This window comes from Eubalaena glacialis, chromosome 15, assembly GCF_028564815.1.
Source record: "Eubalaena glacialis isolate mEubGla1 chromosome 15, mEubGla1.1.hap2.+ XY, whole genome shotgun sequence".
NCBI lineage: Eukaryota > Metazoa > Chordata > Mammalia > Artiodactyla > Balaenidae > Eubalaena > Eubalaena glacialis.
This window is the reverse complement of record NC_083730.1, coordinates 62,607,692-62,633,824: the sequence shown is the minus strand read 5'-3', so window position 1 is coordinate 62,633,824 and position 26,133 is coordinate 62,607,692. Positions and strand designations below refer to the sequence as shown.

Here is a 26,133-nt window from a genome sequence, read left to right as displayed (position 1 = left end):
CCAGGGAGGACATGGGGGGACAGGTCAAGAAAACATCTGCCAGGTGGGAAAACCAGTGCCATCACCCCTTTGGCTACGCACAGCATGCTGCATCCTTACATCTGCCTCATGTTACCTGTGATAAACTTGCCAATCAACCCTCTTCATTTCTTCAGAACACAGACATGTAAAAGTATATAATACAAGACAAGGTTCCAGGTCCCACCCTGAGAGGGCGGCCGGTTAGCTCTGAACAGAGCTGAAGACACGTGACTAACAGACCACTCTACTAATACGCTCCAGCAGCCCGTCAACGGGTGAGATATTCCCCCTCGTGGCAGCGGTTCCCAGGCAAGAGCAGAGGTCAGAGTCCACTGGGTGTTTTTTCACAAACACACACACACACTTCAGGATTCACTTGTCAGAATAGGGGGAAGGGGGTGTACAGTTTGCAAAAGGTCCCTGATAATGGGCAGACTGCTCTAAGAAACAATTCAACAGGTCATCCACCTGGGGAAATGAGAAAAGCTCCACTCACACCCTACCTCACAGCTAAATCCTATTTGGGTGAAGAGCCTAATTGTGAAAGTTGGCAAACCTATAAAAAATTATAGGAAAATATGTTCATGACCTGGGAGCATGTGCCATAAAGGAAAAGATTGATCAATTTAACCACATTAAAATTTAAACTTCTGTTCATCAAAAGATATTACCAAAAAAAATGAGAACGATACATCACAAACCAGAAGATGACAATTTATAGCATCTGCAAGCTAAAACCATAAGGATATATCATTTCATTCAGCAGATGGCAAAAAGTCTGACCATACAAGAGTTGGCACAGATACGCATAATGAAATTTTCATAAATTGCTGGTTAGGTATAAGCTGTTACAACCACTTTGATAAACCATTTGGCATTTCTTAGTAAAATGGAACATATGCAAAGGACTTAAATAGACATTTGTCCAAAGAAGAGACACAGATGGCCAATAGGCACATGCAAAGATGCTCAGCATCACTAGTCATTATGGAAATGCAGGTCAAAACCACCATGAGATACCTTTTAACACCCATTAGGACGGATGGTATGAAAAAATTAGAAAATAACAAGTGTTGGTGAGGATGTGGATAAACTGGAACTCCTTGTGCATAGCTGATGGAATGTAAAAGAGTTCAGCCATCGTGGAAAAGAACAGAGGTCCCTCAAAACATTAAAAATAGAATTACCATCTGATCCAGCAATTCCACTTCTGGGTATGTACCCCAAAAGAATTGAAAGTAGGACTTGAAGAGATATTTGTACACCCATGTTCATAGCAATATTGTTCACAAGAGCCAAGAGGTGAAAGCAACCCAAGTGTCTGACAGATTAATGGGTAAACAAAATGTGGTCAATACACACAATAGAATATTATTTAGCTTTAACAAGGAAGGAAATTCCGACATGTGTTATAACATGCATGAACCTCAAGGACATCATGCTAAGAAAAATAAGCCAGTCATAAAAGGACAAATATTGCATGATTCCACTTATATGAGGTACCTAGAGTAGCCAAATTCATAGATACAGAAAGTAGAATGGTGGCTGCTAAGGGCTTGGAAGGAGGGAGAATAGGAAATTAGTGTTTAATGGGTACAGAGTTTCAGTTTTGTAAGATGAAAAAATGCTCTGGAGATGGATGTTGGTGATGGTAGCACAATAATGTGAATGAACTTAATGTCACTAAACTGTACACCAAAAAATGGTCAAAATGGTAAATTTTATGTTATGTATATTTTGCCACAATTTTTAAATAATAAAAATAACATAAATTGAACACGTACACATCCTATAGCCCAGCACACCTCCTCTTAGGAATATACATTGGAGAAGTTATGACACACAGGAACCGCGAGATGGCAAGGCATGTTTTTATGACATGGTTATGTAATAACCAGAAACACGGTTTTATAATAACGAGAAGCAACCAAACAACCCAAAAGACAAGAGGAGAAATCCAGACAGTGCCCGTAACAAAGAGCAGTGACAATGAATAAACTACAGCTACCTGCATCAGCATGGATGAATATCAAAACTGTACCATCCAGTGATATAATATGTCACAGAAGACTATCTACAGTATGACTCCATTCCATTGCTTATTCAAAAATAAGCAAAACTAAACAATATACCTCAGGAAACACGAAAAACCTCAAATCAACAACCTAACCTTACACCTAAAGCAACTAGAGAAAGAAGAACAAACCAAACCCAAAGTTAGTAGAAGGAAAGAAATCATAAAGATCAGAGCAGAAATAAATGAAATAGAGACAGAGAAAATAGAAAAGATCAATGAAACTAAAAGCCAGTTCTTTGAAAATATAAACAAAATTGATAAACCTTTAGCCAGACTCATCAAGAAAAAAAAGGGAGAGGGTTCAATTCAATAAAATTAGAAATGAACAAGGAGAAGTTATAACAGACACTACAGAAACACGAAGGATCATAAGAAACTACTGCAAGTAGCTATATGCCAATAAAATAGACAACCTAGAAGAAATGAAAAAATTCTTAGAAAGGTACAATCTCCCAAGACTGAACCAGGAAGAAATAGAAAATATGAACAGACCAATCACAAGTAATGAAACTGAAATTGTGATTAAAACACTCCCAACCAGAGTGAAGTAAGTCAGAAAGAGAAAAACAAATATTGTATATTAATGTATATATGTGGAACCTAGGAAATGGTACAGATGAACCGGTTTGCAGAGCAGAAATTGAGACACAGATGTAGAGAACAAACGTATGGACACCAAGGGGAAAGCGGTGGGGGGGTGGGGGGATGAATTGGGAGATTGGGATTGACATATATACACTGATGTGTATTAAATGGATGACTAATAAGAAAATAAATAATAAACATTTTTTTAAAAGTTGGCAAAAGCCTTCCCTTTTATTTTTAAAAATATCACTAATATCTAAGTTTATATGTAACTGCAAATGGAATTGTACAAAAATTTATGAAAAAGCTGGCATTTTAAAATTTGGAGTTACCTAGTTTAGAATATCAAATTTCCCAAAAGGGTAAAAAGAAAAGAAAAAAAAAAAAAACTCCCAACCAACAGAAGTCCAGGACCAGATGGCTTCACAGGCAAATTCTACCAAACATTTAGAGAAGAGTTAACACCTATCCTTCTGAAACTATTCCAAAAAACTGCAGAAGAAGGAACACTCACAAACTCATTCTATGAGGCCACCATCACCCTGATACCAAAACCAGAAAAAGATACAACAAAAAAAGAAAATTAGGGCTTCCCTGGTGGCGCAGTGGTTGAGAATCTGCCTGCTAATGCAGGGGACACGGGTTCGAGCCCTGGTCTGGGAAGATCCCACATGCCGCGGAGCAACTAGGCCCCGTGAGCCCCAATTACTGAGCCTGCGCGTCTGGAGCCTGTGCTCCGCAACAAGAGAGGCCACGATAATGAGAGGCCCGCGCACCGCGATGAAGAGTGGCCTCCACTTGCCACAACTAGAGAAAGCCCTCGCACTGAAACGAAGACCCAACACAGCCATAAATAATTAATTAATTAATTAATTAATTTTTTAAAAAAAGAAAATTACAGGCCAATATCACTGATGAACATAGACGCAAAAATCCTCAACATAATACTAGCAAATTGAATCCAGCAGCACATTAAAAGGATCATACACCATGATCAAGTGGGATTTATCCCAGGGATGCACGGATTTTTCAATATCCGCAAATCAATCAGTGTGACACACCACATCAACAAACTGAAGAATAAAAATCATATGATCAACTCAGTAAATGCAGAAAAGGCTTTTGAAAAAATTCAACACCCATTTATGATCATAACTCTCCAGAAAGTGGGCATAGAGGGAACATACCTCAACATACATGACATACCCACAGCTAACATCATACTCAATGGTGAAAAGCTGAAAGCATTTCCTCTAAGATCAGGAACAAGACAAGGATGTCCACTCTCACCACTTTTATTAAACGTACTTTTGGAAGTCCTAGCCGTGGCAATCAAAGAAGAAATAAAAGGAATCCAAATTGGAAAAGAAGTAAAACTGTCACTGTTTGCAGATGACATGATACTATACATAGACAATCCTAAAGATGCTACCAAAAAACTGCTAGAGCTCGTCAGTGAATGGTAAAGTTTCAGGGTACAAAATTAATACACAGCAATCTCTTGCATTCCTATACACTAACAATGAAAGATCAGAAAGAGAAATTAAAGAAACACTCCCATTTACCATTGCATCAAAAAGAATAAAATACCTAGGAATAAACCTACCTAAGGAGGCAAAGGCCTGTACTCTGAAAACTATAAGACAGTGATGAAAGAAATCAAAGATGACACAAACAGATGGAAAGATATACCATGTTCTTGGATTGGAAGAATCAATATTGTCAAAATGACTATACCACCCAAGGCACTCTACAGATTCAGTGCAATACCTATCAAATTACCAATGGCATTTTTCACAGAACTAGAACAAAAAAATTCTTAATTTGTATGGAGACACAAAAGACCCCAAGTAGCCAAAGCAATCTTTAAAAATGGAGCTGGAGGAATCAGGCTCCCAGACTTCAGACTATACTACAAAGCTACAGTCATTAAAACACTATGGTACTGGCACAAAAACAGAAATATAGATCAATGGAACAGGATAGAAAGCCCAGAAATAAACCCATACACCTATGGTCAATTAATCTATGACAAAGGAGGCAAGGCTAGACAATGGAGAAAAGACAGTCTCTTCAATAAATGGTGCTGGGAGAACTGGACAGCTGCATGTAAAAGAATGAAATTAGAACATTCTTTAACACTATACACAAAAATAAACTCAAAATGGATTAAAGACCTAAATGTAAGACCTGATACTATAAAACTCTTAGAGGAAAACATAGAAAGAACACTCTGACATAAATTGCAGCAATATATTTTTTGATCTGTCTCCTAGAGTTATGGAAATAAAAACAAAAATAAACAGATGGGACCTAATTAAACTTAAAAGCTTTTGCACAACAAAGAAAACCATGAACAAAACGAAAAGACAACACTCAGAATGGGAGAACATGTTTGCAAACGACGTGACTGACAAGGGATTAGTCTCCAAAATTTACGAACAGCTCATGCAGCTCAACATCAAAAGAAAACCCAATCAAAAAATGGGCAGAAGACCTAAATAGACATTTCTCCAAAGACATACAGATGGCCAAGAGGCACGTGAAAATGCCAACATCGCAACATGATGCTCAATATCGCTAATTATTAGAGAAATGCAAATCAAAACTACAATGAGATATCACCTCACACCAGTCAGAATGGCCATCAAAAAGTCTACAAACAATAAATGCTGGAGAGGGTGTGGAGAAAAGGGAACCCTCCTACACTGTTGGTGTTGGTGGGAATGTAAATTGATACAGCCACTATGGAAAACAGTAGAGAGGTTCCTTAAAAAACTAAAAATAGGACTACAATATGATCCAGCAATCCCACTCCTAGGCATATATCTGGAGAAAACCATAATTCGAAAAGATATGTGCACCCCAGTGTTCATTGCACCACTATTTATTACAGTAGCCAAGACATGGAAGCAACTTAAATCTCCATCAACAGAGGAATGGATAAAGAAGATGTGGTACATATATACAATGGGATACTACTCAGCCATAACAAGAATAAAATAATGCCATTTGCAGCAACATAGAAGGACCTAGAGATTATCATACTAAGTGAAGTAAGTCAAACAGAGAAAGACAAATATCATATGATATCGCTTATATGCAGAATCTTAAAAAAATGATACAAATGAACTTAGTTACAAAACAGAAATAGACTCACAGAGTTAGAAAACAAACTTATGGTTACCAAAGGGGAAAGGTGGGGTGGAGGGATAAATTGGGAGTTTGGGATTGACATATACACACTGCTATATTTCAAATAGATAACCAAGAAGGACCTACTGTATAGCACAGGGAACTCTGCTCAATATTCTGTAGTAACCTAAATGGGAAAAGAATTTGAGAAAGAATAGATACATGTGTATGTATAAACTGAATCACTTTGCTGTACACCTGAAACTAATACAACATTGTTAATCAACTATACTCCAATATAAAATAAAAATTAGAAGAAATAAACAACATACTTCTTTGGGATACAAACAGTTGGCAAACTATAAAGAAAAGCAAGGAAAAAAATAGAATTCAAGATGATGTTGACCTGAGGGTGACAGATTATCTTACATGGATTGTCAAACAAACTGGTAACATTCTACTGCCTAAGATGAGTATTCTTTTTACTTTCTTCTTTAAATTTTATATATATTATATGTAATATATATACATGTATATATACATATATGTATACATATTTTAAATATATTATTTTTCTGTATAATATAGTTTGTAATGTTTTTTAAAAATAGCATTTGCAAAAGATAATGAGTTGAGTTTACGACTGAGACGCTCCAAATCTCAAACCCTCTCACATATTAGGAGGTGACTTTGTCCCTCTGATCCTTTGTGAGCAGCCCAGACCTCTCCCCAGCTCTTATCCCCTTGTGGATCATGGGATTAGTGGAGACCGAAGACCATGGCTGGACAACTTCTGTGGGGTTGGCTGCCCTGTTCTGGGCCCTGCACAGGTGTCAGAACAAGGGGAACCTATGAGACTGGGTGGGGGAATGAGGGACTCTTCAGATTTTCAGTGCAACCCAGCCCAGAGCCTTACAAAGATTAAAAGGAACAGAAAACAATATGTGAGGGCCCTGGTCTTTGACAAAGGGGCTGCTGTAGCTTTTCACAGAACCTGACAGATATTACACCAGGGTTCAAATGGGTCATACACACATCGGAGTTCAATTCTTTTTAAAAGTATCCAAGCTTGTTAAAGAAAAAACAAAACAGACAGAAGGAATGTGCCAAAGACAATAAAAGAAATACAGGATTCAGTCCCAAGAAACAGCAGGAGGTAGGGAGAAGAATGGGGACCAGGTGAAGTTTTCATCTTAGAATTTCCACGTAAATCTTCTGATGTGTTTGAACTGGGCAATTTATCAATACAATAAAAAATCATGCTCTGAGGGGATGAGAAAAACATGGTGCCCCTTAGAGAAGGCAAACAGGAGTTACAAAAGTTTAAAAGGCTTGAAAAGGGCTTCCCTGGTGGCGCAGTGGTTAAGAATCCGCCTGCCAAGGCAGGAGACACGGGTTCGAGGCCTGGTCTGGGAAGATCCCACATGCCGTGGAGCAATTAAGCCCATGGGCCACAACTACTGAGCCTGCGCTCTAGAGCCGGTGCTCCGCAACTAGAGAAAGCCACCATGATGAGAAGCCCACGCACTGCAACGAAGAGTAGCCCCCGCTCGCCACAACTAGAGAAAGCCCGTGCACAGCAAAGACCCAATGCAGCCAAAAATAAATAAATAAATAAATAAATTTATTAAAAAAAAAAAAAAAAGGCTTGAAAATACCAATGATACTGCAATCTTCCTTGAAAAAGGAAGGAATAATACATTCTGGAAAATGTATTATTGCTCCATCACTGGAGGAAAATGTGAGCTGGCAGAATGGTATAATGGAAAAAGAACACCAGGCAGGAAACCGGATATCTGTTAGGGAACTACACCCATCCAGCATGTGGTATGTGGTAGGAAGGGTATGGATGGGCTGGGCCCTCTGACACCTGGAGGTGTGAGATTCTCAGCTCTGCCACTTACCGGCTCTGTGACACAGGGCAGGCTGACAGAGGGCAGGCTTGTCAGCCGTGAGCCTCGGTTTTCTTATCATTAAAGTGGGAACATAAAAATGCCCACTTCAAAGGGTGGTCGTGAAGATTAGACAAGCATTGGAAGCATTTAATACCCAGTGGTGCATAATAAATGTTATGCCCCAGGCCTCAATTTCCCAACTATGCAATTGCAGGAAGGAATAAATGAGCTCTAGCCTCACCAGCTCTAAACTTGTTTCCCTGCTGCGGTAGGCAGAACAAGTCCCTCCTCCCCCAAAGGCCCGCTTCCTTAATCCATGGAACCTGCGACTGCATGATGCCATATGCCAAAGGGTAATTACAGTTGCTAATCAGCTGACCTTGAAATAGGGAGACTCTCCTGAGTTATCCCAGTGGGCTCCATGTCATCAAGGTCCTTGGAAATGGAAGCAGGAGAGAGAATCCTGCCATTGCTGGATCTGAAGATGGAGGAAGAGGGTTGGAGCCCAGAAATGAGGATGTGCCTGGGGGCTGGAAAGGGCAAGGAAATGGATCCTCTCCTAGAGCCTCCAGAAAGGAACGGAGTCCTGAAAAACCTTCATTTTAGCCAGCGAGTGACTTACTTCTGCTGCAGCCCCCCGGGGGGAGCCAGACAGGCAGCAATGGAAGCAGCTCGGAGCAGGGGCGAGGGAGCCTCCCCTGAAGAGCGCGGCCAGGCCCCGGGACACAGGACCCGGCTCCCAGCTCCTCCAGCCAGCCTGTTTCAAGAGCCATTTAACTCTCCATTAACCTGATGTGATGAGCACAGAGAAATGAACTCCCGGCAGCAAGCGTATCGCAATTTACAGCACCCGCTAACTGATGTGCGAGTTCCTACTGCGTGGGTCGAGAGTAAACCATTTGTTTGCTTACTTCCCTCACGCCCTTCCTGGACGGTGGGTGCATCGGGCCTTCTCCTCTCGTCTCCTGCAGTTTTCTATTCAGCTGTTATTCCACTGACGTTTCCCATCCCGCAGTCTTTTCTCGGTTGTGCGGTTTGCCATCAGCACCCATATCATTTTTGCAGACCTGACCGAGGTTTCACAACAAAAATCCCACGACCTTCCAACCTTCCACTCATCCCACTTCGAAATGTTCGCCCAAAGCAAGTATCCTCCCGCATGAGGCGTGCAGTGAGAAGACCACTCAGTTGGCACTTGAGAAAACCCTGGCCACGTCGCTTAACTGTTCTGGGCCCCAACACTGTCCTCTGCAAAAGAGGAGATGGTCTGGGACTGCTTCGTGGCGAGAACACTGCTTCTGGGGGGTGAAGACCTAAGAGGCAGAGACCTGCTCTGATGCTCCATTTTTAACTTCACTGACCAAATATCAGAGCAACTTCTGGCCCAGGCACCACCTTGGCACTCAGGACACAATGACAGCCACAGTCCCTGCCCTGAGCAAGCTCACTCTCTGCAGCCACAAGGCTCTCGCAAGGAACTGTCTTAGGTTACACGCCTTCATCTCCTTGGGCTCGGGGGCATCTGTCCCATGGGGGTGATGAAACAGTTCCCCGCACAGGGGCTGAAAGGTGCAAATAAACCCCAAGCATGAAGCACTATCTCGAAACGGCCATTATCTTATTTGTTAAGGATTTCTCATACTTGAGCAGGTTTCTGCTTCCCTGAACGCAGTAAGAGAGCTCTAAAGACTGGACTTTGGTTAGTGGAAGAAACAAGATGGAGGTGAGTGAGTAAAAGAGCAACATATGGGCTTCCCTGGTGGTGCAGTGGTTGAGAATCCACCTGCCAATACAGGGGACACGGGTTCGAGCCCTGGTCTGGGAAGATCCCACATGCCGCAGAGTAACTGGGCCCGTGAGCCACAATTACTGAGCCTGCACGTCTGGAGCCTGTGGTCCGCAACAAGAGAGGCCGCGATAGTGAGAGGCCCACGCACCGCGATGAAGAGTGGCCCCCGCTCGCCGCAACTAGAGAAAGCCCTCGCACAGAAACGAAGACCCAACACAGCCAAAAATAAATAAATTAAAAAAAAAAAAAAGAGCAACATACAACTATTTCTTTACTAACCAGTTACTAGGACACATTCGCCTCCAAACTCGCTCAGCAGAACAGGCTCCGGGAGACGCTCAGTTGTTTTCCAAGGAGATGGTTGTTTTCATAAGCCAGAGACAAGCTACGTTACTCCCCCCTCCTCTTTACAATCACAGCCGTCGGGGGCGACCCTCCGTCCAGCACATCCACGTGCACACAGCCCTCCCTGACCAGACTTCACCAAGATAAATAATGCTCTCGCCCGTTCTTGAATTACTCTGACCTCTCTGACAGATGCTGGCGTGCATCTCTGGAACATGTGTCCTTAATAACAAGGGAAGAAACATCCCAGGCAGCGTAGGATCTCTTATAGACGCCACAGATACGCAGAGGGATTTCTACAGGAAGGCACGTTCATGCTCCTGGCAGGCAGCCCTCGGTCACTGCCTCTCCCCTACTGTGCACACACCCCAGTCCTGCCGGGGAACCTGCCTCCCGGCAGCAGCCCTCTGCCGCCCCTTACAGTTGCCCCCACCCCTTAGCTCCCACATTTCAGGGATGTTTTCTCAGATGCGCATGACATGCACTGAAGCCCACCAGCTCCAGGCTTCTGCGGTGTCTTCCACGAGTTAACTGGACCCTCCCCCTCCAACACAGCACCTGGTGTGAGGTTTTCTTCTGTGATGTCTCGCTCCGTGGAGCCTGGTCTGTGGATACGCTGTAGCGGCAAGAGCCAGGCAGGGTAGAAGTTGGCCAAGGAGTCGGTGAGCTTCCCTCCCGACTCTCAAAGCACCGTGTTCTACTCACCCACGGACCAGGTCAGTCCAACCTGACTTGAAAAGGCAGCTCTTGGGAAGAATGTGTTCGGGGGCGGGGTGTTGCAGGGCAAGCTCACAAGAGGCAGCTCTAGTTCCCGTTCCAAAAGCAAACGAACCACCATGCCTTCATTCTCTGCAAATGGTCCGCTAGATTTCCCAAATCTCCCAGGGTAGTTTTCTAATTATTTGTGTTTACTGGCCAACTTGTCTCCAAATATTAAAGACTAGCTCCTCAAAAATCATGCTATCAACCCACGGGGCTTTGCATTAAGAGTACCTATAGTGCTGGGAGAACTGGACAGCTGTATGTAAAAGAACGAAATTAGAACACTCCCTAACACCATACACAAAATAAACTCAAGATGGATTAAAGACCTAAATGTAAGACTGGATGCTATACAACTCCTAGAGGAAAACAGAACACTTTTTGACATAAATCACAGCAATATCTTTTTGGATCTGCCTCCTAGAGTAGCGGAAATAAAAAAGAGAAATAAACAAATGGGACCTAATTAAACTTAAAAGCTTTTGCACAGCAAAGGAAACCATAAAGAAAACGAAAAGACAACCTACAGAATGGGAGAAAATATTTGCAAATGATGTGACCAACAAGGGATTAATCTCCAAAATATAAAAACAGCTCATGCAGCTCAATATCAAAAAACCAACAACCCAATCAAAAAGTGGGCAGAAGACCTAAATAGACATTTCTCCAAAGAAGACATAGAGATGGCCAAAAGGTACATGAAAAGATGCTCAACACTGCTACTTATTAGAGAAATGCAAATCAAAACTACAATGAGGTACCACCCCACACCGGTCAGAATGGCCATCATCAAAAAGTCTACAGATAATAAATGCTGGAGAGGGTATGGAGAAAAGGGAACCCTCCTACACCGTTGGTGGGAATGTAAATTGGTGCAGCCACTATGGAGAACAGTATGGAGGTTCCTTAAAAAACTAAAAATAGAACTACCATACGACCCAGCAATCCCACTCCTGGGCATATATCCAGAGAAAACCGTAATTTGAAAAGATACATGCACCCCAATGTTCACTGCAGCACTATTTGCAATAGCCAGGACATGGAAGCAACCTAAATATCCATCAACAGATGAATGGATACAGAAGATGTGCTGTATATACATATACAATGGAATATTACTCAGTCATAAAAAGACTAAAATAATGCCATTTCCAGCAACATGGATGGACCTAGACATTATCATACTAAGTGAAGTAAGCCAGGCAAAGACAAATATCATATGATATTGCTTATATGCGGAATCTAAAAAAAAGATACAAATGAACATATATACAAAACAGAAATAGACCCACAGACATAGAAAACAAACTCATGGTTACCAAACGGGAAAGGACTGGGAGGGATACATTAGGAGGTTGGGATTAACCGATACACACTACTATATATAAAATAGATAACCAACAAGGACCTACTGTATAGCACAGGGAACTATACGCATTATTTTTTAATAACCTGTAATGGGAAAGAATCTGAAAAAGCGTATACATATATATACATACACATATGTATGTGTACATATATATATATAACTGAATCATTTTGCTGTACACCTGAAACTAACACAACACTGTAAATCAACTATACTTCAATTAAAAAATAACTACATAAAAGAGCACCTATAAAAAATAACTTTGCAAGAGAAAACCAAAATCGCCTACTCACTCACTCTTTGAGTTTCCTACTTTAAACTGGGGACAAAAATACATCTGTAAGACCCATAAATGCAAAGACTTATTAGTATATAGAGTAACTTAGCTAGAATGACAATATTGCCCTATAGCAAATGGTTAATGCATAAAATTATCTTTTAAAAACCGCACTAGTAAGCTCAGAGCAGAGGGTTCCTAAGCTTTTGAGTCGGGTAGCGGTGGCGGCTCCAGTGAATAGCTACAGACAGAAAGGAAAGTCCTCCAGTATGGGAAAGGGAGACCAGGCAAAACGTTTTTGGAGGGAAATGCTGTTGACTATGAAATTGACTAAAACTGTTATTTCATGAAGAGCATTAGAGGTGAAATAAGAAAAGTGAAATATATTTATTCTTTTAGACCAATGCACTCCAGTTAAGATTTACACGGTGGCCGCCTCAGAGAGCCTGTATTTCGGGGACACAGATCTTCACTTCCAGAAGCTCTGACTGAGACCTTCTGCTACCAGTCTCTGCGTCACCAGCTATGCCTGCCAGACACTGCCGGGCAATTGGACCCAGACATCAGCAAACATACCCTGAGCTAGACAGGCTGGGCCACCACAATCAATAAGAAATGAGAACACATTGCAAGTCCCAAGGCGGATAAATAAGAAGAAATCCACATATAGGACATTTGTTCTGAGTAAATCCTCAGAGTTCTCATCAGAAGAAAAAATATTTTTTTTTATTTCTTTAATTTTGTATTTATATGAGGTGATGCGTGTTTACTAAGCTTACTGTGATAATCATTTAATGATATATGAAACTTTGGGGGCAAATAAGTGGGGTAGGCTCGGCTATATGCCTCAACGAGGCACTGGTGTGGCTCCGAGGCTCCACCAGCTAATGATTTCTATGGAATCCAGCAACAGGGAAGACAGAATGGAAGAGATATGGGACTGACGGTGCTGGTCCCGACCTCCGAGAATGGGTGTTCCAGCCTGCTGGGAACAGGACTTCTAAAATGACAAATATGTCTGGAAGGCTGTGGTCCAAGGCCATTTTTGCTGACTATAATAAGCAGGGTATATGGAACCAGAGGGAGCACACAGTTCTCCTGAAAACTGAAGGTGTATATGCTCAAGATGAAACTGAATTCTATCTAGGCAAGAGATGTGCTTATATGTACAAAGCAAAGAACAACACAGTAACTCCTGGTGGAAAACCTAAAACCAGAGTAATCTGGGGAAAGATAACTCGCACTCATGGAAACAGTGGCATGGTTTGTGCCAAATTTGGAAGCAACCTTCCTGCTAAGGCCACTGGACACAGAATCCGTGTGATGCTGTACCCTTCAAGGATTTAAACTTATTGAAAAGTAGATAAAACTGTGGATTTGTTCTCTTGTAAAAAAAAAAAAAAAAAGATATAAGTCAAATCATTATGCTGTATACCTTAAACTTATACAGTGCTGCATGTCAATTATATCTCATTAAAACTGAAATAAAATAAAAGTTACAAAAAAAAAGAAATCCACATCAAGATGAATCACTGCAAGTGAAACTGCAGTGGTAACAAGAAAAACTTAAAAGGAACCCAGAGGGAAAGTCAGATTACCAGTAAAGAACAACAATTAGGTTGACAGTTGCTACAATGGCAACAGATATCAAAAAATAATGGAATTGTATCTTTAGAAGTGCTGAGGAAAACAACTGTTAACCTAAAATTCTCTACCCAATTAAACTACCATTTGAGAGTATTTTTTAGATAGACAAAGGCCTCTGTGCAGAAATTACCTCCTACTTATGCTTACTGAAATAACACTAAATGCATCCCAGCAAGAAGAAACAGAACCTGGAAAGAAAAGTGGTAACCAAAGTTGGTAAATTTAGACCTAAAAGGTGAATCAGCATAAGTACTTACAATTAAAATAAAATGGAAGCTTAAAATGGGGTAGCAGGGATTTGACACTAAATTATTTTCAGCAAGCCACAGTGTCAGAAGGAGTTTGTGTCCTTCAGGAGAATGGTAAATACACTTTTAAGTATGTTTGTTAAAATTTGCAAAGAACAGAGATATAAAGTCTAAACCAACAGAGAGAGAATTAAAAAAACAAGCCCAGTATTTTTGATGGAATGCAGGAAGGTTAAAAAAAAGAAGAAAAAAAACATGGTGGCAGGAAAAGTAAATAACATAGCAGAACAAGTCCAACTCTAAGTGCAATCACAAATAACTCTAAATGGAACAAACTCACTTATTAAGATAAACGTGGATTACCTCTCACACACACTCAGCCTTAAACTGCTTAAAACATGACACAGAAAAGTTGAAAACAAAAAATTATACCAGCAAACAATACTGCAAAGAAAGCCGATGTAGCAATATTGGTACAATGTGATACTGAGAGCAGCATCAGACACATTGGAATCCAAGGCAAAAGCATTAACAGAGATAATGCATTTAATAATAGAAGAACCACCTACCAAGTTATGATCATCGTGAATTTTTATGCACCCAATAATAAAGTAGCAAACACTTTCCCAAACCAAATTCACTTTATTCTGCTGAAATGGCCCCAAAAGCAAGAGACAAGAAAGCCAACCCACTGGTCAGATGGGCCCACTGGTGGGACATATCATGGCCTTGAGTGAGTTTGATCATTATAAAAGAATCATGATTTTAATTACAGAAATGAGACTATTTGGGGGAGTTAAAAGTGAACAGAAGGCTATGTATTATTCAAGAGTGACCACAGAAATTATAGATCTAGATTTCATTCAAGAAGCAAGGAAGGACTAGACCCATAAGATAAATTAGAAGTAGGCAATTGTGGGGAGTAATCAACTATTTTATGTTTTCCCTACTGATTCCCATTTGTTTAATGTAAAAGTCATATTTTTATATACATTAAATTCAAGAGTGTCCTTTTATTCCCTTTTTAAAAATTAAAAAGAAATTTTTTGGCCTCGCCACGAGGCATGTGGGATCTTAGTTCCCCAGCCAGGGATCAAACCTGCACCCCTTGTAGGGAAAGCACGCTGGACCACCAGGGAAGTCCCAAGAGTGTCCTTTTACTGACAATGTGTTCAGTTGAATGAAACCAAGTCCCAGTGCTCGGGTGGGTGGTTTCAAAGTCCCCATGAGAGGCTCAGAGGCTACCAGGAGGACAGGAGACACTGACCACACAGCCACCCTGCCCCCTAATGCGGGTTCCTGTCTCGCTGGTCACCTGGAGAACCAGAGTCACACACAAACAACACAATCCACAACAGCTAGAAGCGTGCACACTGCAGATGAGCAAAAGAGGGAAAGGATAGAAGAGAAAAAAGACAACTCAAGGGGCAGAGAGGGGCAGAGCAAATTTGACGAGTGGCAGGTTCCAATGAACCTGAGAGAGATGAATCCACTGTCATGAGCAGGCTGGAATCCAGCCTCTGATGTGCTTTAGGAAAACTATAATTAACGGCCAGGAAGCCCCATGGTCATGGCCCTTTTCGACTGCTGTGGTCAGAAGCACACAACTCGAGGCTGGGCACCGACTCACGCCCGAGGGCAGTTACACGCTGCCGCCCGTCGTCTGGGCCTCTGCTTCGATGGAAAGAGGTCACTCCAAGGCCTCCTCTTCCCCCAATGCCTGTCCTGCAAACTCTTATTTTACCCTTCGTTAATCTCACTAACCCACAGCTCCACTCCTAGGTGGGAACTATTTAGCTACAATTACAGAGATGCTCCAGACACAACATCCTCTCAGGGCAGTGACGGCAGCTGATCTAAAAGCACCGGGAAGTTTTACAAAACACAGATGCCTGAGAAACAGAACAAAACAAACCCCTCAGATGCCTGGGTCCCACCCCCAGAAGTTCTGATGCAACTGGCCAGGGGGTGGCCTGGCATCCGGGTTTGTAACCTCCCCAGGGATTCTTCTACCAGGCAGCTGGGGCGAGTGTCACAGGGCTCAAGGGCTCGTCCTCGGCACGGGTTTACAAGATCCCTTTCACCTCCTAATAAAGGCCGAGGAGCAGGGCGCACCTTATTCCCTGCTCTGAGCACTGCTGGTCTCTAATCCTCCTGCATTGAAAGACCCAAACGTCTACCCTCCCCTCCCATTTCAAAGGGCACCTCTGAAGATGTTTGTCAAGAGGTTGAGAGCAAAGGCGAACGAGCAGTGTCTGCTTTCTGCACATCGTGTCACCAGCCTGCCCCTGGGAAAATCTAATAATTAGCTGAGCTCAGACGTCACTGTGGTGGCTCAGGAGGGGGATGTGAGCCCGTACAGAGCGAGAAGGGAGATGAGAAGGCTTCCGGAGGTACCAGAACAACCTATGCAGCCCCTCACAATCCTGTCAAACCATCCCTACCTCGAGAGGAAGAACAGGACTCCGCTGTCAAGGCCAGGGGCACGTGGACAGCACCACACGCCCATCTGGTCGCAGGGATGCTTCCCTCCGAAGCTCCAGGGGAGCTGGGGGGAGAGATATCCGGCCTGTGCACGTGGTGTCTCTCCCCCAGCCGGTGGTGCTCAACTGGGGGTGACTTGGGGCCCCTCCCCATAGACACTGGCACAAATGGAGGGTTGTTCCTGGCATCCAGTGGGTGGAGACCAGAGATGCTGTTACGCATCCTACAGGGCACAGAGCGGCCTCCCGCGGCAGAGTTATCCAGCCCAAAACACCCGCAGAGCCGAGGCTGAGAAACCATCTCTGAGCGATGGCTCAGCAGTGATTCGTCAGGCAATCCCAATGTGCAATGTTATACGACAATGTGAGGGTTATGCGACACCTGGGCCCCATCACTTAGTGACCCTGTGAGTTACCTGGTTTAAAAATAAATCCAAACCCAAACCCTACACAAGAGAACCCTTGGAAACAACAAGAAACTCCCAGCGACACTTCAAAGTTGAAAAGGAAGCGAGCGGCCCAACCATGGACTCAGTTGGCCAGAAGGAAAGCATCTCATTTCACCCAGAGAAGTTCCTCCGACTCCTCCGGGAGGAGTGTGTAAAGCTCTCGACCATTAAGAGTGTTTTAAACACGTGCGTTAGACCCAGACAGACAGGCACCTGTTGCATAAAATTACATCATCTTTAAACTGTCCTGTTTCCTAGGAGTCACAAAAATAATGGAGGATTTTTCAGAAGTGACTTTGTTTCACTCATGAAAAACATTGTTGCTAATCCCCCTGAATAAGCACAGATGATGGAACATCCACAAGCCTCTTCGCAGCCCCCTCCCAGCGCCTTGACCAATAGTCCCTGGGGCGGGGGGTATGGAAACGGTACCCGGTGCCGCAACGTCCCACCCCTGGTTTCCCCCAAACAGCCCCCTCCGGCTCCCAGCCCTGCTCAGACTATGGTGAGACCTCCAGCCGGAAGAGGGGAAGCCGCGTGAGACGGGAAACAACCAACAAGAGGCTACTCCAGCTGTTCAGGGTTAAATCATCCACTCATCAAGCATGGGCTTGGTGAGTAAATACAGCTTTGCCTGGGCGACCAGCTCCCAGCATCCAAAGATGAAGAGCATCTATGCTCAAACATCAACCATCTGATGAACGCTTCCGTGTTTGGGACATTCCCTTGTCCCAGTCAACCTGCTGTGGGTCACAAAAAAAGAACATCTGTGATGCTGGGGGACAAATGAGAACCAAGCCTCCCACACAAGCCTTCTCTCAGCACAGGAACTGACCAACCCAGGGCGAAGCACCCTGGAGGCTCAGGGTCTCTCTCTCGTTTCTCCCCGGCTCATCCTTATGTCAGGGATTCAAATGCTGGCAATCAACTGCTCAACAGCAAGACATTCTGCACAGATGCGTAACTATATATATAACTTGGCGTCTTTTCAATGCTGAATAATTCCTGACGACTGAAGGGGAAAAATGAAAACAGCTTCTTTGGCTCATGATCATACCACTCAATGTCTGATGGTTCTCACTTGAGTCAGAGAAATGCCAAGAAAGTGTACTCGGGAAACAGTCATACCAGACAGCATCTTCTAAGCATTTCTATTTCTCTGACTCTTGATTCTGCATTTGAGGAGAAAAGTTATCCGAATCATACGACGTCACTAACACCACGTACAGTGTATAAATTTGACAGACCCCCCCCCCCCAGCATCAAATGTAAATTTTGAAAAGAGAAGTGTTTGTTATTTATTCCCGCAGCACAAACTGGATGCAGTTAACCGTCTAGTGGAGTTTAAATTATCCAGAAATACGTGCTATGGCTAACATATATATATATATTTTTTGGTCGTGCCGTGAAGCATGCGGGATCTTAGTTCCCCGATCAGGGGGTGGAGCCTGTGCCCCCTGCAGTGGAAGCGCGGAGTCTTTCCCACTGGACCGCCAGGGAAGTCCCTCTGGCTACATTTTAATTATTTTTTAAGAAAAGCCACCTGAACGGTGGTGTCTGTGTCACTGAAATTCACAAGCTCCTTACTTCAACAGCAGATGACAGGCTGACAGCCGCCCTCCACAGTATAAAAGAGTCCCACGTGCCAGGACAGACCATGATGAGGGCAGAGGAAGGGCTGGGTCTTACATCTCTGGGGGGAGTGAGTGCGGCCTGAAGCTGATGGCCGCTCACATAGCATCGCTGCTTCTGCCTGAAAGGCCACCTGGGTGCCCACAGGGATACAGGAAACAGGCAGAGAGGAGGCTGCCCGCTCACAGGGACAACCGGGTGTGGCACGACCCCAGCGAGGGACCCCCCCCGAACCTCAGAGCTAACCAAACAGGGCGATCTGATGGCCCTCAGTCATCATCAAAATATTAATACTTGACCTCAACTGGAATCTCAGGTCTGTATGAACTGTCCTGAGGCAATCACTTACAGAGTCAGAAATTCCCCACCAATAGATTTTAAGATAATGTTATAGCTCTTTCTCAAGGAAAGATAAAGATGACAAAACCTTCACTCATTCAACAAATATTTACTGAGTGCTTGATAAGGGCAAGGACATGCAGACACACATATATACCCGATAAGTCAGAGATGTGAGGTCCGAAATGCCACTGAGGGATCCCGTGAGACCCTCAAACTGCGGGTTGGAGTAGACACCTACCAAGGAAGCACTTTCGAGATTTATACAGCTGAGTAATCGAGGCTGTGTGGGCAGAGATCAACAGAGCAGAACTGCACCCAGAAATAGACCTACACACATACATCCCCTGATTTCTGACAAAGGTACAAAAGTAACTCAATGGAGCAAAGATAGCCTTTTTCAAGAAATGGTGCCAGAACTGGAGGCCCATAGGCAAAAAAATGAACCTTGACCTGAGTCTCACACCTGATACAAAAATGAACTCAAAATGGACACCATGGATTGAAATGTAAAACGTAAAACTGTAAAACTTACCCCCGCCCAAAAAAAAACACAGGAGAAAATATTCAGAATCTAGGTCTAGGCAAAGAGCTCTGAGAATTGATACCATAAAAGGAAATATTTATAAATTGAACTTCATCAAAATTAAAAACACTTGCCCTGGGAAAGACCCTGCTGAAAGGATGGAAGACAAACTGCAGAGTGGGAGAAAATACTTGTAAACCATTTATCTGACCAAGTATCTAGAAGAACTCTCAAAACTCAGCAGTTAAAAAAAAAACACACAACAGTAAAATAAGCAATCTAATTAGAAAATGGGCAAAAGAGGGCTTCCCTGGTGGCGCAGTGGTTGAGAATCTGCCTGCCAATGCAGGGGACACGGGTTCGAGGCCTGGTCTGGGAAGATCCCACATGCCGCGGAGCAACTGGGCCCGTGAGCCACAACTACTGAGCCTGCGCGTCTGGAGCCTGTGCTCCGCAACAAGAGAGGCCGCGATAGTGAGAGGCCCGTGCACCGCGATGAAGAGTGGCCCCCCGCTTGCCACAACTGGAGAAAGCCCTCGCACAGAAACGAAGACCCAACACAGCCATAAATAAATAAATAAATAAATACTTAATTTAAAAAAAAAAGAAAATGGGCAAAAGACATGAAGACACCAAAGAGGACATACAGGTGGCAAATATGACATGAAAATATATCTGACATCATTAGCCATTAGGGAAATGCACATTAAAACCACAAAGATACCTCCTATCAGAATGGCCAAAATGAAGAAGTGACAACACCAAATGCCAGTGAGGACGCAGAGCAATGGAGCACTTGCGCATGCCTGGTGAGAACATTAAATGGTGCAGCCACTCTGGAAAATAGTTGGGCACTTTCTTAAAAAAAAGAAAGAAAGAAAAAGAAACATGCAACTACCATATGACCCAGGAACTGAGCATTTACCCCAGACAAATGAAGGTTGATGTTCCCACAAAAACCTGCACACAGACGTTCGCGGCAACTTTATTCATAATAGCCCTAACCTGGAAACGACCCAGATGTCCTTCAACCAGACTGGTTAAGCCCCCTGTGGTGCATGGTCACCGTGGACCACTCCTCAGCTATAAAAAGGCACTGGACTTCTCTGGTAGAGCAGTGCTTAAGAATCCGCCTGCCAATGCAGGGGACACAGGTTTAAGCCCTGGTCCAGGAAGATCCCACATGCTGCGGAGCAACTAAGCCTGTGCGCCACAACTACCGAGCCTGCGAGCCACAACTACTGAGCCCACGTGCTGCAACTACTGAAGCCCCCACACCTAGGGTCTGTGCTCCGCAACAAAAGAAGCCACCACAATGAGAAGCCTGCGCACCGCAACAAAGCGTAGCCCTCGCTTGTCGCAACTAGAGAAAGCCCACACGCAGCAACGAAGACCCAATGCAACCAAAAATAAATTTTAAAAAAAAAGGGGACTTCCTTAGTGACTCAGTGGTTAAGAATCCACCTGCCAATGCAGAGGACACGGGTTTGAGCCCTGGTCCGGGAGGATCCCACATGCCGCGGAGCAACTAAGCCTGTGCGCCACAACTACCGAGCCCGCACGCCGAGAGCCCGCGAGCCACAACAAGAGAAGCCACCGCAGTGAGAAGCCCACGCTCCGCAATGAAGACTAGCCCCTGCTCACCACAACTAAAGAAAGCCCACACACAGCAATAAAGACCTGACGCAGCGAAAAATAAATTTTAAAAAAGTTTAATTAAAAAAAAAAAGCACAGACCACAGATGTGTCCACAACCTGGGCAAATCTCCAGAGAATGATGCTGAGTGAAAAAAGCCAGTCCCCAAAGGTTACACACTGTGTGACTCCATTTGTCATATTCTTGAAATGACACAATTACAGAAACGGAGACCACAGCAGTGGGTGCAGGGGTGCGGGATGGGAGCTGGGACAGGAGGGAAGCAGGTGCGGCCATAAAAGATCAACGTGAGGGATTCCTGTGGTGATGGGACCGTTCTGTAGCTTGACTGAACCAATGTGATATCCTAGTTGTGAGATCATACCAGAGTTTTATGTTACCTAATAAAACTTGGGGGAGGGACTTACCTGGCGGTCCAGTGGTTAAGACTCTGCACTTTGCATGAGTTCGATCATGCAAAGGGGGCATAGGTTCGATCCCTGGTTAGGGAACTAAGATCCTGCACGCCCGGCAGTGCGGCCGAAAAACCAAAACAAACAAAAACTTGGGGGAAACAGGGTAAAGGGTACATGGGACCTTTCTGTATCATTTCTTACAACTGCATGAGAATCTGCAAGGGCCTCATGAAAGAGTTCCGAAAAAGAGTGCTGGGGAAGGCTTCAAGAAGAAGGTGGCATTTCTGGGAGAATCTTAAAGGATGGGCTGCATGTCACTAGTAGAGGTGGGACTCTAGGTACAGTCCGGGGGAGCAGGGGTGAGGTGGGCTGAGAGGGCTGTGCTCACTCTACAGGTGAATTCTGTCCTCCTTCTTCCTATAATTTTCTCAGTAGAGATGAAAGCAGCAGCTTAATGAATACTTCCAAAAGTAGAAATTAATTTTACAGAGAAGCATTAGTGGGTCAGAGCAAGAGGCAGATGCCCTTCCTCCTGGACCCACTCCTCCTCCGGCAGCTTCCCCAGTGGCCCCCCGTCCAGGCGTCTGCACAGAGTTCCCCTCCACCCCCAGTGCCCACCTGCCCACCGGCCTCCTCCTTCCAAGTTCACAGCAAAGGAGGAGGTGGGGCTTGAGCCAAGGTCTGGAGGACAGAGGAGAGGGGAGGGTTGCTGGGTCAGAGGCGTGGGTAAGTCCCAGCCTGGCCAGGACCTGTGGTGAGGGGGCCGCCCCTCACTAGCCTCGTAGAAAACCTTGATATGATTCCACCTTGATTTCCACAAGAAATGGCTCCAGGGCCGGGTTCCGGGCACCAGCACAGCGCTCGATAGGCTCTCGCCCATCCCTTCCAACAACAGTGAATCAGCCATTAGTGCTATTTATGGTTGTTTAACTGCACACACACCCCCTTTCTTCCCAGACACCAAAACTGTGCCACTTACAGCTGAAGCATTTTATTTTATTTTTAAATTTTTTTGGCTGTGTTGGGTCTTTGTTGCTGCGCGCGGGCTTTGTCTAGTTGTGGCGAGCGGGGGCTACTCTTCGTTGCGGTGCGTGGGCTTCTTGTGGTGGCCTCTCTTGTTGCAGAGCACGGGCTCCAGGCACATGGGCTCAGTAGTTGTGGCACACGGGCTTAGCTGCTCCGCGGCATGTGGGATCTTCCCGGACCAGGGATCGAACCCGTGTCCCCTGCACTGGCAGTTGGATTCTTAAGCACTGCACCACCAGGGAAGCCCCATGGCTGAAGCATTTAAAGCTGTTCCTGCCAAGGCCTCCTGTGCTTCCTGCCCTGCTCCTCACCCTCCAGGCCCCTGAGCTCTGCATCTCCCGGCCTTGGGGGTCATTCCCTTGGTTGATGGGGCTCTAGTCCAGTCGTACCCCTGCCCTCGGGGTGTGCGCAGGACAAAGGCCGTTTCCCTCCAGATCCGTGTTGACACTGCATGCACATGCACACACACATGAATATGCACACGCACACACCCCCCCAGACTCATGTTTCAGCGTTCGGGAAAAGGACTTAACCAGACACCTCCAGTTCTTCCCGCTCCCACTCCATCCCATGTCACCTCATTATTATTAAAGTTAGCAGGTACATAACCAAGACCACTCAGGACACCAGACTGCTCTCCCCATCCTGCTCTCTAGCTTGTCACCCTCCCTCCAAACTCAGGTCAGCAAAGTAGAGCAGGTGCTGCGTGTTCCCTGAGGTGCCCACAGAGCCCGCCAGGCTCCCACATAGGATGGCTGCCTCATCCACCCGGCCGGCCCATCCTTCTGTCCACTGCTGACCGGCCAGGGCCGAGGCCTGAGGGACTCCACAGCGGCCGATGACAACCTGGTCAGGGTCCAGGAGGCGCCCAGGCACGAGGACTCTGCCCATACATGCTTCACACCGACTCACCCACACACCTTTTTCTTACAAGGGGGACCATAAACTCTGAAATCACAGACAATGCTATTAAAGTGTAGCATGACAGCAATAAAGCCATTTACTATGTTTGTACACCTTTGTTTCCAGACATTATGGACACCTGGTAGTTTGAATATAATGACACACAGAAAAAAGTCTTCACCCACTCGGTGAGAAAAAAGTAGAAAGACTGTCTTAATCCATTCAGGCTGCTCTGACAAAATACCAGAGACTGGGGGGCTTAAAGAACAGACATCATTTCCCACAGTCCTGGAGGCTGAGAAATCTAAGATCAAGATGCTGGCAGATTCCTTGTCTGGTGAGGACCCGCTTCCTGGTTCATAGACGGCCAGGTCCCAGTGTGTCCTCACATGATAGATGGAATGAGGGTGCTTGTATGGGGTCCCTCTTAGGGGGACACTAATCCTTGTGAAGTGGGAGAGGCTCTGCCCTCATGACCTAATCACCTCCCACAGGCTCCACCTCCTCATAGCATCTAATTGGGGATTAGGATTTAACATGAATCTGGGGTCAACACAGACATTCAGGCTACAGCAGCCACTGCAAGAGAAGACAGTGAGGAGGAGGCACAACGTGGAGAAGCCATGAAAAGGAAAGGCTCTGAGGTCTTCGGGGGTCGGGGAGCCACAGAAAGAGGCAGGGATGAAGTGCTGGGTCAGGAGACAGAGGACACACGGGGTTACTCTGGGGCCCCAGAAGGGTCACATCCTGTTTTGGCAACACGGCACAGGGAGCTATCGTGAGCCCCGCCCCCCAGTAAACAGCTAGGAATGCTAGAGAAAATATAACAAGCAAAAATTTATACACAGCTGAACTCACACACACAAAGAAGGAAAATTCCCTAGTGTCCGCAGTGCCTAAGGGATTGGAAACCAGAGCCATGAGCACAAGCGTATGTGTTAAGGGGGACAGGAGGGGATGGTGGGAGTTACCAGAAATAGGCCAGGGGTGTAAGAAGAGGCTTCGATCAATGCACCAAGGCAACCCATTGCGGATATGCACCCCCACTGAAAGTAAACTAAAAATCCCTCGAGGAGGGGAGGGTAAGCTTCTGCTCAGGACACTGGGTGGTGGAAAAAAATCTCCTTTGAAATATGAAAATACCCTAGACCTATGCAAGTTCAATGTCCAACTGACACCCATTTGGTACACAACTCCACAAGCCAAAAATTAAGGACTGTATTTAGACCAATGATACCACCAAGGCCTCCAGAAAAGACCAACACAAAAGCTCCCTAGGAGGACATTTCGACAAACTTCATGGAATTCCTACTAAGAAGGACTCGTAATAAAATCCACTGTAAGAGTCACCAGATCAGACAAACTGAAGGCTTAGTAACACCAAGAACTCAACAGAACTGAAAAAGACTGATTTTAAAATGTTTAAAGATTTAAAGCAAGAACTATGAGATGATGAAGAAAGAAGAAACTATGAAAAAGAACAAGCAACTTTTTAAAACTTCTAAAAATGAAAAGTTAGTGGATGAATAAAACTGTAATTCTCTTGTAAAGAAGAGAATTAGTAACTTGGACAAGAAATTATCCAGAATGTAGCACAGAGAGATAAAAAATCTTAAAAAAATAAAAAAAAAAAAAAGAACAGGTAAGTGAGATGGCAGATGGAAGATGGAATAAGAATGGCCAACATAAGGCCCACATAAGACTAACAGGAATTCTAGAAGAAATACAGAAGATGGGGAAGAAACATGATTCAAAGAGATAGTTTCACTACAGAAGACTATTCAAAGAGTGAGAATTTTTCAGAGTTTATGAAAGACAAAAACTCAGATTGGCAATGAGTGTTGAGCAAATTAAAAATTAATCTAGGTACATTTGATTCAAACTACAGAATACCAAACACGCAGAGAAAAGCATAAAAGTAACCAGGAAGTAAAGACAGATTATCTACAAAAATGAGAATTATCTAACAGCAGACCTCTTGATAAGCAAAATAGAGCCAAAAGATAATAAAAATACTATCTTCAAAGTGTTAGAATTCTATGCCCAACTAAATATCTTTCAAGACTGAGTATGAAATAAAAGTATTTTAGACAATATCATTTACTGAAATAAACCACTAAAAGATGTATTAATAGATCAGCGAGAAGGAAACTGAACTCAGAAGGAAGGAGCAACACTCAAGAAGCAATGATAACAGACTGGAAAATGTGCAAATGAATCTAAATAAGAATTAGCTATGAAATTAGTCAGCTTAGGTGGGGAGATGATTTTAAAAAGATGAAACTGAAATACTGGGTAACAATAGTATGAAAGGAGTTGGAGTTGAAGCTTTCTAAGATGCTTGTATTATTCAGGAAAAGAATATAGATAGTGATTAGTTTTAGACATTGAGAAACATGCATGTTAAAAACGTAAGAGTGAGGCTTCCCTGGTGGCACAGTGGTTGAGAATCTGCCTGCCAATGCAGGGCACACGGGTTTGAGCCCTGGTCTGGGAAGATCCCACATGCCGCAGAGCAACTAGGCCCGTGAGCCACAACTACTGAGCCTGCGCGTCTGGAGCCTGTGCTCCGC

The 26,133-nt window shown here is 44.3% G+C and overlaps 2 protein-coding genes across 5 annotated transcripts in view; one reads left to right on the top strand and one right to left on the bottom strand.

The window, feature by feature from the left end:
• Positions 1 to 26,133, bottom strand: part of MTCL1 (microtubule crosslinking factor 1) — a 125,181-nt gene that overhangs the window by 78,143 nt on the left and 20,905 nt on the right. The window lies entirely within an intron of this gene.
• LOC133075702 (large ribosomal subunit protein eL33-like) lies at positions 13,261 to 13,617 on the top strand. Its single transcript, XM_061170053.1, has one exon. The coding sequence runs from the start codon at positions 13,261 to 13,263 to the stop codon at positions 13,600 to 13,602; it is 342 nt and encodes a 113-aa protein (XP_061026036.1). The 3' UTR covers positions 13,603 to 13,617.